The sequence below is a fragment of the Oncorhynchus kisutch genome, linkage group LG4 (assembly GCF_002021735.2).
Source record: "Oncorhynchus kisutch isolate 150728-3 linkage group LG4, Okis_V2, whole genome shotgun sequence".
NCBI lineage: Eukaryota > Metazoa > Chordata > Actinopteri > Salmoniformes > Salmonidae > Oncorhynchus > Oncorhynchus kisutch.
Window position 1 is genome coordinate 47610058 of NC_034177.2, and position 12474 is coordinate 47622531.

At 43.3% G+C, this 12474-nt stretch overlaps 1 protein-coding gene across 1 annotated transcript in view; it reads right to left on the bottom strand.

Moving 5' to 3' along the window:
- The window catches only part of LOC109889621 (cystic fibrosis transmembrane conductance regulator-like), a 40987-nt gene that overhangs the window by 11245 nt on the left and 17268 nt on the right, over positions 1-12474 (bottom strand). The window contains exons 10-19 of the mRNA XM_031823123.1: positions 12351-12443; positions 11577-11753; positions 9418-9609; positions 6539-6633; positions 4344-4430; positions 3421-3961; positions 2792-3052; positions 2418-2546; positions 731-768; positions 141-427 (exon numbers count right to left, since the gene is read on the bottom strand). Of these exons, the coding sequence (XP_031678983.1) occupies positions 141-427; positions 731-768; positions 2418-2546; positions 2792-3052; positions 3421-3961; positions 4344-4430; positions 6539-6633; positions 9418-9609; positions 11577-11753; positions 12351-12443 (1900 nt within the window). The remainder of the gene's footprint in view (positions 1-140; positions 428-730; positions 769-2417; positions 2547-2791; positions 3053-3420; positions 3962-4343; positions 4431-6538; positions 6634-9417; positions 9610-11576; positions 11754-12350; positions 12444-12474) is intronic.

Consider the following 12474-nt stretch of genomic DNA (forward strand, 5'->3'; position numbering starts at 1 on the left):
TAGGCTGTGAGGTTGTATGGACAACTGACTGATAAGATAGCCATTAAAGTGTTCAGACACCAGTAGATGCATGTACACTATGTGTCTACAGCTGATGCATAACCCTTGGTTAAGCCCGGGGTTTCAGCAGCTGCGCTCACCAGTCTTCATTGTGTTGAGTACAGCCATGGGGGCCCTGAGCACAGCGGTCAGCATCTGTTCATGCAGCCTCTTGGACACGGTCAGTAAAGTGTGGACCAATGGCAGGCCTCTGAAGAACCCCAGCGCCAGAACGCTCTCCGACGTCGCCACGTAGATGTAGATGATGTAATAGGCGCTGGTCGGCGTGACGATGACTGGCTTTTGGACGGCGGGCGACGAGGCGTTGGCGTGTTGCTGGTCTACGAAGTTAGGCGCAGACGGGTTGGCCTCCTCTGTCCAGATCTTACTGGGAGGGAGAGAAGCAAGCACAATGGTTGCAATGGTATCTGAATGGTGGTCTTTTGTCTGAGTACTGTACTTTGTATTGGGCTGTTTATATGTTATCGGGCTGATCTTGGGGTCTTGTGGTGAATAATACTTGTTCACAATTCATCGTAGGCTGATGTTAAACATGTATTGCAAATGTTTATCAGCACAGCATTACGACAGCATTTTCTAAACTGCAGAGGGGGTTCTTGCTGTTATTTTGTGGGGTTTCCTATACCATTATCTTCTGTAGAATGAATATTACACATAAAAATAAACTTACTCTGTGATAAGAAATATCCCCAGGACAGAGCCAGCAACCTACAACACACAACAAACACAGTTAGACTGAGGGTGGCACCTTGCATTGTAATTAAATTGTCAACAGGCAATATAATTAGGCAATTATGTTCCAACAGAGACCCTGTAGTAGAAAGAGGAGGAAGGGAAGTGCTACTAAGGTACACAATAGTACATTTTGGGACACAGAGGGTGCTCTTTGGTAAAAGGGGTGAATTGGTCATCAAAAAGAAAGGAGGACCAAGGCACTCTTCATATAATTGATTGAAATGCGTTTATTTGTATGGCATGTTCAATAGAAACACCGTTTTAAAAACCCGACGCGTTTCGGCTGCATGGCCTGAAACGCGTCGGGTTTTTAAAACGTTGTTTCTATTGAACATGCCATACAAATAAAGGCATTTATTTTTATTTTTGAGAGACCCTGTAGTCTCGCACTACGTCACTCAAGAATTCCAGAAAGGCTGGAGTTGAGGTTAGGGGTCTCTAATACAGTATTGTTATTGGTTAATATAGAATCTTCCCTTTTATACAGTATTGTTATTGGTTAATATAGAATCTTCCCTTTTATACAGTATTGTTATTGGTTAATATAGAATCTTCCCTTCATACAGTATTGTTATTGGTTAATATAGAATCATCCCTCTAATACAGTATTGTTATTGGTTAATATAGAATCATCCCTCTAATACAGTATTGTTATTGGTTAATATAGAATCATCCCTCTAATACAGTATTGTTATTGGTTAATATAGAATCTTCCCTTCATACTGTATTGTTATTGGATAATATAGAATCTTCCCTTCATACTGTATTGTTATTGGTTAATATAGAATCTTCCCTTCATACTGTATTGTTATTGGTTAATATAGAATCTTCCCTTTTATACAGTATTGTTATTGGTTAATATAGAATCTTCCCTTCATACTGTATTGTTATTGGTTAATATAGAATCTTCCCTTCATACTGTATTGTTAATATAGAATCTAATAGGGCAATTTTCTTCCCCTTAATCATATTACAACTTTTACCAGTTGAATGTGGACACAGATAAAACTTTTTTTGCATTACAATTTTTCAGAAATATTTGATTAAAATAAGCAAATTATATGATTTCTCATTAAATATGCACCTATCTGCATTTCATGCATATCCACTTTTTCCAGACACTGGATGAAGTCAGCCTGGTTTAATTTTGCTAAGACATTCCATGACCGAACTTATACATAGCAGATTGTGGACAAATACTTTTTTCATCTTTCTATCTGTAAAATACTAAAGAAAGGTGCGTAAAATATTGGCCATATATCACAACCCCCCGAGGTGCGTTATTGCTATTATAAACTGGTTACCAACGTAATTAGAGCAGTAAAAATAAATGTTTTGTCATACCAGTGGTGTACGGTCTGATATACCACGGCTGTCAGCCAATCAATCATAAAGGGAAATCAGAAACGAGTATTCAACAATGTCGTAGCATATATATATATATATATATATAAAGTATATAGTTCCGCTCCATTGCACATCATCCATTGTAAATTGTTTATACATCCGTATCATGCATAAAAGGTAATTCTGATTCCCTCTAATACAGTACTTTTATTGTTTAGTATAGTATCTCCAAGACAGGTATTATCTAATGCTATCATTTAATACTGTTTCTTTACCTCTACGGCGAAGACGAGGAAGATGAAGATGAGGACGTAGACGAGGTTCCTGTTGGTGAAGATGTAACGCAGGTAGGTGTTCCACGACGTCGTGTCGAACACGTTCTCGCGCTCATCTGCAAAGCATTGCTGCAAACAGACAACAGATATGTGTCGAATGAAACACTCGAACCTAGCTGTTCTTAGTGTTTTGTCTTCAAATGTCTCGGGTTCAAACACTGGTGCACTTTCGGTGACGTCCCCTGGGCTATTCCTTGACCCTAACCCTAAACTTAACCTTTACGCTAACCTCCATGTGCTCATGAAGACCAGCAGTTACAGAGGAAAACATCGAACCTGCCTTGAACCCAACCAGCTCCCTTCACTGAACCTACCTCCATATCCTGCTCGTCCACATCCTCGCTGATGTCATAGACACTATCTTTGGACAGGCGTCGTGCGTAGATGTCCAGCTCAGAGGCCAGCTCGCACTGCGGCGTGACGGACAGCTTCTTCCTGAAGGACGTCTGGAGCTGCTCCCTCCTGCCCTCCCCCCGGGCGTTGGTGATGAACTGCAGCACAGACTGGCGGCGCTGCCCGCTCAGGTGCTGCAGGCCATGATGGTACTGGTTCCCCCGCGGCAGCGACTCTTCAACCTACAATAAATAATAATATCACATATGCCATTTAGCGGATGCTTATTGGCAGACGCACCTCATTTAGCAGATGTACCTGCAATCAAATCAATGGATCAGTCAGATGCACGGGACACAGCATCGTAGTGTACACAGTGCAATGAAATGCTTAGTTGAAATGCGAGCTCTCCTCTCAAACAGTAGAAAAACAGCGCAATAAGAATACTTTGAGCCGGTTCCCCAGACTCAAACTAAGCGTAGTCCTGGACTAAAAAGTATTTTCAACAGAGATTCTCCATTGAAAGCATTGCTTTGTCCAGGACTAAGCTTAGTCTGTGTGCAAGAAACCTCCCCTCAGTCAAAGATGATAAGTAGAGAAGCAGCCTCACCTGATCGTCCTCGGGCACCACTGAGAACTTCCTCTCTGACAGCTCTCGCATGGCATCCTCAATAGTGGTGGACCCGGGTGGAGGAGCCTGGGCTTTCTGGGATCCCGCACCGATGAAGGAGAATTTACGGGCCGGCGCTAACGGATTAAGGATAATTGACTGTTTACGTTTTTCCGCTGCTGTGAGACCGTCGCCCCCGGCAATGGTGATGGCTTGAGGACCATTGTTTGTACAGATGATCGGTGGCGGGGGCTGGCGGATGGGTTCGGGGCCACGGAAGACGGCTGATTCATCGATAGAGACACGTCGGAGGGTCTCGGTGAGGATGGAGCTGCGGCGTTCGGCGTTGATGTTGTCGTAGGCCTCCAGGCCCAGGAGCAGGGAGCTGAAGTCTGGTCTCTTGGCCTGCAGCTCGGAGAAGGAGCCGTAGAAGTAACACACTCCGTTGTGAAGCAGAAGGATCTTGTCCGCTCTCTTCAGGTGCTCCAGCTTACTAGTGACCACGATGCGAGTCTTGGAAGACATCAGTTTACACAGACACCTGGCAGGAGAAAATACATGTATCCTTTGTTTAGTTTATCAAACTTTACTTTAGGCATTTCTGTTCAATCATGTGCTTGCCCTCATTTCTGGGTGGGAAGATGCTGATAACACAAACATCAGAAATTAGACCAAAGGTCATGAATGTCAGACAGGAAGTTACATTTCCACGAAAAGCCCTTTGATCGACCAAAATAACATTTCACCAACTAACTCATGTTGTCACTAGGTCAAACACAACAAGAAAGACACAACCTTGACCTTAACCTTCTCTCCTCTCCTTAACCATTCACCCTGCTCATTACACCCAGCCCAGACCAACCCTCCCCCATCCTCCAGGCCCCGGACAATATGAAAGCCTCAGTGTTGAGCCACAGACAGACCTCTCAAAGATCTCTTTCTCAGTCACAATGTCCAGGTGGGTAAAAGGTGAATCCAGTAGGTAGAGGTCGGCGTCTTTATACACAGCTCTGTAATAGCACACACAAACACACAGAGAAACAAACACACGGAAACGTGAATGGAAATAAAGTCATAAATTAAATAGGCCTTTAAATGAGGAAGATAAGTCCCTGTGGGATTCAACTCAGTTTAAGTGATACATTTACTATGACAATATAGCCAAACTGACAAATGTGTATTTTGTTAAGTGGGAGCAAATGGGCACCCAATACAATAAAACCAAAAAATAATGAATGTCGGAACATTGGAATATACAGTACCAGTGAAAAGTTTGGACACATCTACTCATTCAAGGGTTTTTCTTTATTTTATACATTATAGAATAATAGTGAAGATTTCAAAACTATGTAATAACACATATAGTAACTTAAAAAAGTGTTAAACAAATCAAAATATATTTTATATTTGAGATTCCTCAAAGTAGCCAGCCTTTGCCTTGATGACAGCTTTGCACAATCTTGGCATTCTGCACAATCTCAAACTCTCAACCAGTTTGATGGGGTAGTCACCTGGAATGCATTTAAATTAAAAGGTGTGCTTTCTTAAAAGTTAACTTGTGGAAGTGGCATCAAGGCAATGGGTGGCTACTTTTTAGAATCTCAAATATAAAATATATTTTGATTTATTTCACAATTTTTTGGTTACTACATGATTCCATAGGTGTTATTTCATAGTTTTGATGTATTCATTATTATTCTACAACATAGAAAATTGCAAAAATAAAGAAAACAGAAATAAAAACAAATTAGATCATAGAACACCACCAGTTACAGGAGCTGAACTAACAGTCAAATGAAGAAAAAAATTATAATATTGATTCGGTAGTTTTCATAGGGCATTATGACCATTAGGATGCACTATCCATGCATACATTGTTCCATAACAGCAGTCTCGTGGGCAAAACAACACAAGATGCATTCTGCCTTCAAGAGTATCAAAATCAAATCCATTTTCTTTTGTCACATGCGCCGAATACAACAGTGAAATGCTTACTAACAAGCCCTTAATCAGCAATGTAGTTTTAAGAAAAATAAGTGTTAAGTAAAAAATATTGAACAAATAATTAAAGAGCAGCAGTAAAATAACAGTTGTGAGGCATACAGGGGGTACAGGTACAGAGTCAATCAATATGCACCGGGGGCACCGGTTAAGGTAATTGAGGTGATATGTACATGTACTGTAGGGGGGGTCAATGCAAATAGTCTTGTTAGCCATTTGTTTAGCTGTTCAGGAGTCTTATGGCTTGGGGGTAGAAGTCTGTTTAGAAGCCTCTTGGACCTAGACTTGGTGCTCCCATACCGCTTGCCATGCGGTAGCAGAGAGAACAGTCTATGACTAGGGTGGCTGGAGTCTTTGACTATTTTTAGGGCCTTCCTCTGACACCACCTGGTATAGAGGTCCTGGATGGCAGGAAGCTTGGCCCCAGTTATGAACTACCCTCTGTAGTGCCTTGCGGTCAGAGGCCGAGCAGTTGCCATACCAGGCAGTGATGCAACCGAGGATAGGCCTGGCCAGTATCCTCGCCTTCTGACCTCCACTTAGGGTCACCCCTCCCTGCATAAGGATCGTCTACACCATGCTCTCGATGGTGTAGAACTTTTTGAGAATCTGAGGACCCATGCCGAATCTTTTCAGTCTCCTGAGGGGGAATAGGCTTTGTTGTGCCTTCTTCACGACTGTCTTGGTGTGTTTGGACCATGATAGTTTGTTGGTGATGTGGACACCAAGGATCTAGAAGCTCTCAACCTGCTCCACTACAGCCCTGTCGATGAGAATTGGGGTGTGCTCGGTTCTCCTTTTTCTGTAGTCCTGTCACATTCCATTGACATTTCCATTTTAGAAAGTACTGTAAGTATCGGAATATACACGATCCATGTATACACATAACAGCAGTCTCATGGGCAAAACAACACAAGATGCATTCTTCCTTCAAGAGTATTATGTCACATTCCACTGACATTTCCGTGCTATAGCATTTCAAAGCCATAACACGAGTAATGACTTTAATAAAATCAACCACAGCGGTCTGCCAAGTACCGTATGTTATATATCTTCAGTGTTGAATGAGTGTTTCCACAGGTCGTACATGCTGAGAGACAGGTGCACCAGTACGTACCTGGCCAGGCCTATCCTCGCCCTCTGACCTCCACTTAGGGTCACCCCTCCCTCCATAAGGGACGTCTTGTCTTTCTCCGGCAGCAGGGCCAGATCCTGAGGGGAGAGCAGGGGAGGGTTAGATAAATGTTTGAGACATAGACATAGACATGCACACCCACACACAAAAACAGAAACATGAAAGGTAGGGGAATTGGAATGTCAAAGCAGTAGTAAATGTATCGGGGAAAACAAAGAGAAAAGTTCTGTGTTAGTAGACATAACAGACTGAAATGTCAGCTACAAAAATATAAACAAACAGTTTGTTTATGTCATTTACTCCTGAAAAAAAGGTGGTTAACAAACTGGGCACTGACTCAGTTCAACATCCCCTAGTTTTTCAGTCAAGTGTTTAAATGTGAAATAAAATAACCTGGGGCCTGGTTAAAAGATTATCTAAAGTACCGTGTGACAGTTATACAAATGAGTTTTGCAAATCCAATTCCTTTTTCATATTGGTATACAGCTGCAAAGCAATCAAATCACATGTACTTAAAGCTGCAGTTACGGCTTTGAAGTACAGTAGCTGAAAGACAGAAAGGTGGAATTTCAAAAGTCTAATTCCACCACATCAAACAAGATACACTGAAACATCGAAAGAGTATGAAAAACTTCACAAATGCCCACTAAAAAACAACTTGTAATTTAGAAAGCATCGATATGAGTCAGAAACATGTACTCTATTGTCAAAATTGACTACAAAGGTTAAATAGGATATTTTGATAAAATATCGTTTTGTGAGACTTGTGGTCGTGACTGCATCGCAACGTAAGGTTGGGTTTGTTTCAAATCTGCCCACATGCCCACAGCAGGCAACGCACAAGTAATCATCAATTTGGAGTGCAGCTGCAAGCAACCCGATCATAATGCCTGTGGTAAATTTGGATTGACTATGGGACTAGTTAGGGATGATCGGTTAATAACACAATGTACATGGGACAATATGTTAAAATTTGTTAAACATGTTAGAAATTGTTCAAACAAAATATAAATTGTAGAAATTCATATACAAATATTGAAAGCATTTAAGGAGAAAACTCTAAGGTGTGAACAAAATATTGTCTCATTTATATTGTGTAATAATTTATTGATGGCTCCTAACTAGCCCCGGAGCGAGTCAAACCAACTTTGCCACTGTTGCACACCCGCCAGCTGAAGCTAATGGGAAAATCACAACCCGAAACAAACTCACGTTTGAATTCAGTCATGGCCGCTAGCATTAATTTTCGTAATGAACCAAATCTAAAAACGAGGCCAAATCAGGAAGTGCAGTCGCCCTTTAATAGCTAGATGATTTCAAACACAAATGTCTGAAACATGTAAACCAACATGTGAAAGAATGAATTTAGTCATACATAAAACCTACCTTTATAAACGCTACTTCTGCTATCCAAACGGAAGGCATTGGGAATTAAGTTCAGAGGTTGTTTAACAGGTCGTAAAACACAGCAAGTGGAGAAGAGGCACCGTGTCTCACACTGACAAAAAAAGCGTGGCTAGCGCTACAAGCTAACTATTCTCTCACCATAAACCTTGGTTCTGGGTGCTGAGATTACAAGCTAGCTAACTGTTGACGTGCAAAATGATTGTGGTTTACAAGAAACAGCCCACCCATGATCATTTTCTGGTCCTAGGAGAGGTCGAAAAATAGACTGGAGCATGATCACACAGTCTGATACGTCTGGGAACACAGATGTCTTTCACAGGTGTCTCTTTATCCTCTCTGTCTCAGACCAGGTATACCAGATTGCTTTTTTGAGAGATGGAATATTCATGACTCCTCTGAAGTCACAGAGTTTGGATGCAGGTGAACATTACACAGTTACATAAGAGTTGAAAGGTCAGGTCAAAAGGTGCTCATTGGGAGCTGTCAAAGGGTTAAAAATAGGTGCATACAGTAGTGTTTGCTTCGAAACAGGCAACGACACACTTAGGCCTAGCACGTGGCACATCATCAGAGCTGTTCCGTAACGTCTTTTGTAACAGCCTTTTTCAACGCAGCGGTTTACTTCGCACTTATTGGGGGGCGGGCTGGCGCAGTTTTCAAACAGTGCCTCAAGACGCCTCAGGTAACACACCATCCAATTGATCTGCGCCAAATCATCAATACCCCCAGGGCATGAGCGGTGCCAGTGTGCCACTAATCATTTTCACGCCTTCTCAGTGGTCTAAATGTAAAAAACAATAAATGCGACTACATAGTAGCTCTGTTGCACAGAGTTCTCTGGTCAGGTCACGTACACAGAGATAGACAGAAACACAGATTGACAATGAATGCTCTAGTCTAGTCTACATCCATGCTTGTGACTGAGCAAGCTGATTTTCTGTCCCAATGACATAATGTGGGGTGTCCATGGCAACGGGAGTGTCAGGAACAGTAATCCAGTGACACACTATGACATCTCAACTCCTTACAAAGGCTCCTGGGTAGACAGCCAGGTGGAACATATACTCATATGTTCCACCTGGCTGTCTACCCAGGAGCCTTTGTGAGGAGTTGAGATGTCATAGTGTGTCACTGGATTACTGTCCCTGACACTCCCGTTGCCAAGGGAGGAAAAGAGAGGAAAAGAGAACAGGGCTAGGAATGAGAGATGAGCAAGAGAACATGGGGAGGTAGAGAGAGTAGAAGAAAAAAAAATCTGGTAAAAAGAGGGGAGAAAAATCTTTTTTTTTAAATGAACGTGGACGGAAATAAAGCAAAGACAGAGGAAAGCAGAAGTAGAGAAACATCCACCACGACAACGTCAAAGACCATACCTGAGACCAAAACAATTCTAACCAAGCTAACAGCCGACAGACAATACGACAGAGCGACAGCATATTTCCCTCCATCCGTACCTCCTCCAGCTGACAGGCCTTGATGACAGAGGTGTAGCGGAACTCGTCGTAGGTCAGGCCAAACAGGATGTTGTCACGGATGGTTCCGGGCATGATCCAGGAGGTCTGGGGGGAGAAGGAGATCCGCCCACTGTGTCTGATCTTCCCCTCCGACGGGACCAGCTCCCCCAGGATCATCATCAGGAGGGAACTCTGGGGTGGGGGGGGGGGGGCACAATATCCGAAGCGTCGAGCACAATACATGTGATGGGGTAAAATTGTGTGTTGATTTTTTGGGGGGAAGTAATTCCCAGCACCATAAAGGAGATAAGCTTGGTGGTGTGTGTTAATCCTGTTGTGAAGGGAAGAAATGTCAGAACACCTCTGAACACTATGGAGTAAAAATATGCAGAGAGGCGAGAGATACTGTATATGTGCATCCCTAATCTATGTACAACATAACGCCCTGGAGAGAGTGGAATAATAATGTATTCTATGATATGCTATCCATTTCAGCTCACCGGGGGAAGGGATGGCTGTAACTGTAGGCAGGGGGGCAGACACTCATCTCCAAACCTCGGTTTGACTGCACTTTATAGCACCAGTAGAGGTGGAATTGAGGCATAGACACGAAGTGAGATATTTATAATATTAAGTCTTTCACTTTGTCTCAACTTGTAATATATCTCAATCACATGAGGCTGGTGGCACCTTAATCGGGGAGGAGAGGCTCCTGGTAATGTCTGGAGCGGAATAGGTGGAATTGTATCCGATACATCAAACACATGGTTTCCATGTGTTGGATGCCTCTCTATTTGCTCGGTTCCAGACATTGCCACCTTTCCAACAACTCAGTTCATCATATTTCTGCCCTGGTTGAGCTGCCCCGGTCAACTATAAGTGCTGTTATTGTGAAGTGGAAACGTCTAGGAGCAACAACGGCTCAGCTGCGAAGTGGTAGGCCACTTGAAGCGCACAGCGCGTAAATATCGTCTGTCCTCGGTTGCAACACCCACTACAGAGTCCAAAACTGCCTCTGGAAGCAACTTCAGCACAATAACTGTTCGCTGGGAGCTTCATGAAATGGGTTTCCATGGTCGAGCATGGTTCCATGGTTGTGTGCGGACACAACCCTAAGATCACCACGCACACTGCTACTTGCCCGAATGCATAGCGCCAACTGTAAGTTTGGTGGAGGAGGAATAAGGGTCTGTGGCTGATTATCATGGTTCGGACTATGCCCCATAGTTCCAGTGAAGAGAAATCTTAACGCTACAGTGTGCTTCAACTTTGAGACAAGAGTTTGGGGAAGGCCCTTTCCTGTTTCAGCATGACAATGCCCCCATGCACAAACCAAGGACCATACATAAATGGTTTGTCGAGATCGGTGTGGAAGACCTTGACTGGCCTGCACAGAGCCCTGACCTCAACCCCATGTAACACTTTTGGGATGAATTGGAACGCCGACTGCGAACCAGGCCTAATCGCCCAACATCAGTGCCCGACCTTACTAATGCTCTTGTGGCTGAATGGAAGGAAGTTTATGCAGCAATGTTCCAGGATTTGCTGGAAAGCCTTCCCAGAAGAGTGGAGGCTGTTAATTGCAGCAAAGAGGGGACCAACTCTATATTAATGCCATGTCCTCCTGTGTCTCAATAATATTATTAAGACACAGTATGACCCATTGAGAAATGAGGAGCCCACACTCCATCCACCCCTGTCTGTGGATCCTTAGTAAAGGGAAACATATTGAAACACACTATGACATAGCGAGATATGAGAATCACACTTCAGCTACATTACATCTAAAGTGCACACTCTGTTGTGATGTTGCACCTGCTACACGGAAACCAAAGCATTTTAATTCACAAGATAGAATGGACGTGCGTGCATCAGCACTCAGGAATTGAACCTCTGCGAATCTTGAGCTTGGACGCTGCCATTGGAGGCGACCAACTCAAGCAGTAGCTTTCGCCGACTTAAAAGTAAGCATTCCCTCAATGGCTGAAGGCCGATGGCAAAGCCAGACGCCCAATGGCTGTAGCGTAGCAGGGACTTTACAGGGACTGCAGTTGGCACATTTACAGAAATGTTGATTCATGTACATTGTTCCTGCCAATTCAAATAAACAAAGGCAGCCGTCCAGCCCAGTGTTCCCAGACAGTGAGTGGTAGTGGTACCTTCCCAGAGCCGGTGGATCCAGCCACGGCCAGCATCTGTCCCTTCTCCAGGTACAGGCTGATGTTCTTGAGGACGGGTGTGACATACAGGTTTGTGAAGAACAACCCTGCGTCACCGTTAGGGTGGCCGTTAGCCTTGTTCTCCTGCTTAATTTTCTCAAAGAGCTCCCCGATACCCTGGAGAGGGGGAAGAGAGTAGGGTGTGAAAGAGAGACGGGGGTAGAGTGAGAGAGAGTGAGTGAGAGTGAGTGAGAGATATTACATTGAATTTTCTCTCATACAATATGACTAGACCAGCTTGTTTGAAAAAGTGAGCTCACATGCATACATTTCTGGCTGTAATAGGAATACTAATTGGGCATAAAATGGAAAACAGACTTGTGAGAAAATGCTATGATGAAGGCTTTACGCTGAAATGCGTCAGCCATCCGGCCGAGAACATTTTCAATATTCTGGGAATCACTGAGAAATAGGAGAAATAGGAGACTCTTGCCAGTATATTACTCAAATGTCATTATTGCCCCCTAATCCATCAGCTGTTGCTTATCTAAATTAGTGCACAGTGTCTGAACACAAATGATTTTCTGCCTACTTGGGATGGTCATAAAACGTATCCATAAAATGAAATACACTGTCTGTGACATTTCAAACTGATAATGTTACTCTGTGGTAATGAATTGCCTTTTTCCTAGATAGTAGTAGGATCCTTCTCAGGAAGAATAGAATGCATACATACACCTGCACGCACGCACGCTCGCACGCACACACACGTACTTCATCCCAGGAGGCGGTCACATTCACCAACTCTATCTCAGTGGTGGTCAGGTTGTACTCCAATACTTTGTACTCCTCTTTGCAGAGGTACTCCTACAGGATAGACAATGGATAACAAAACAAG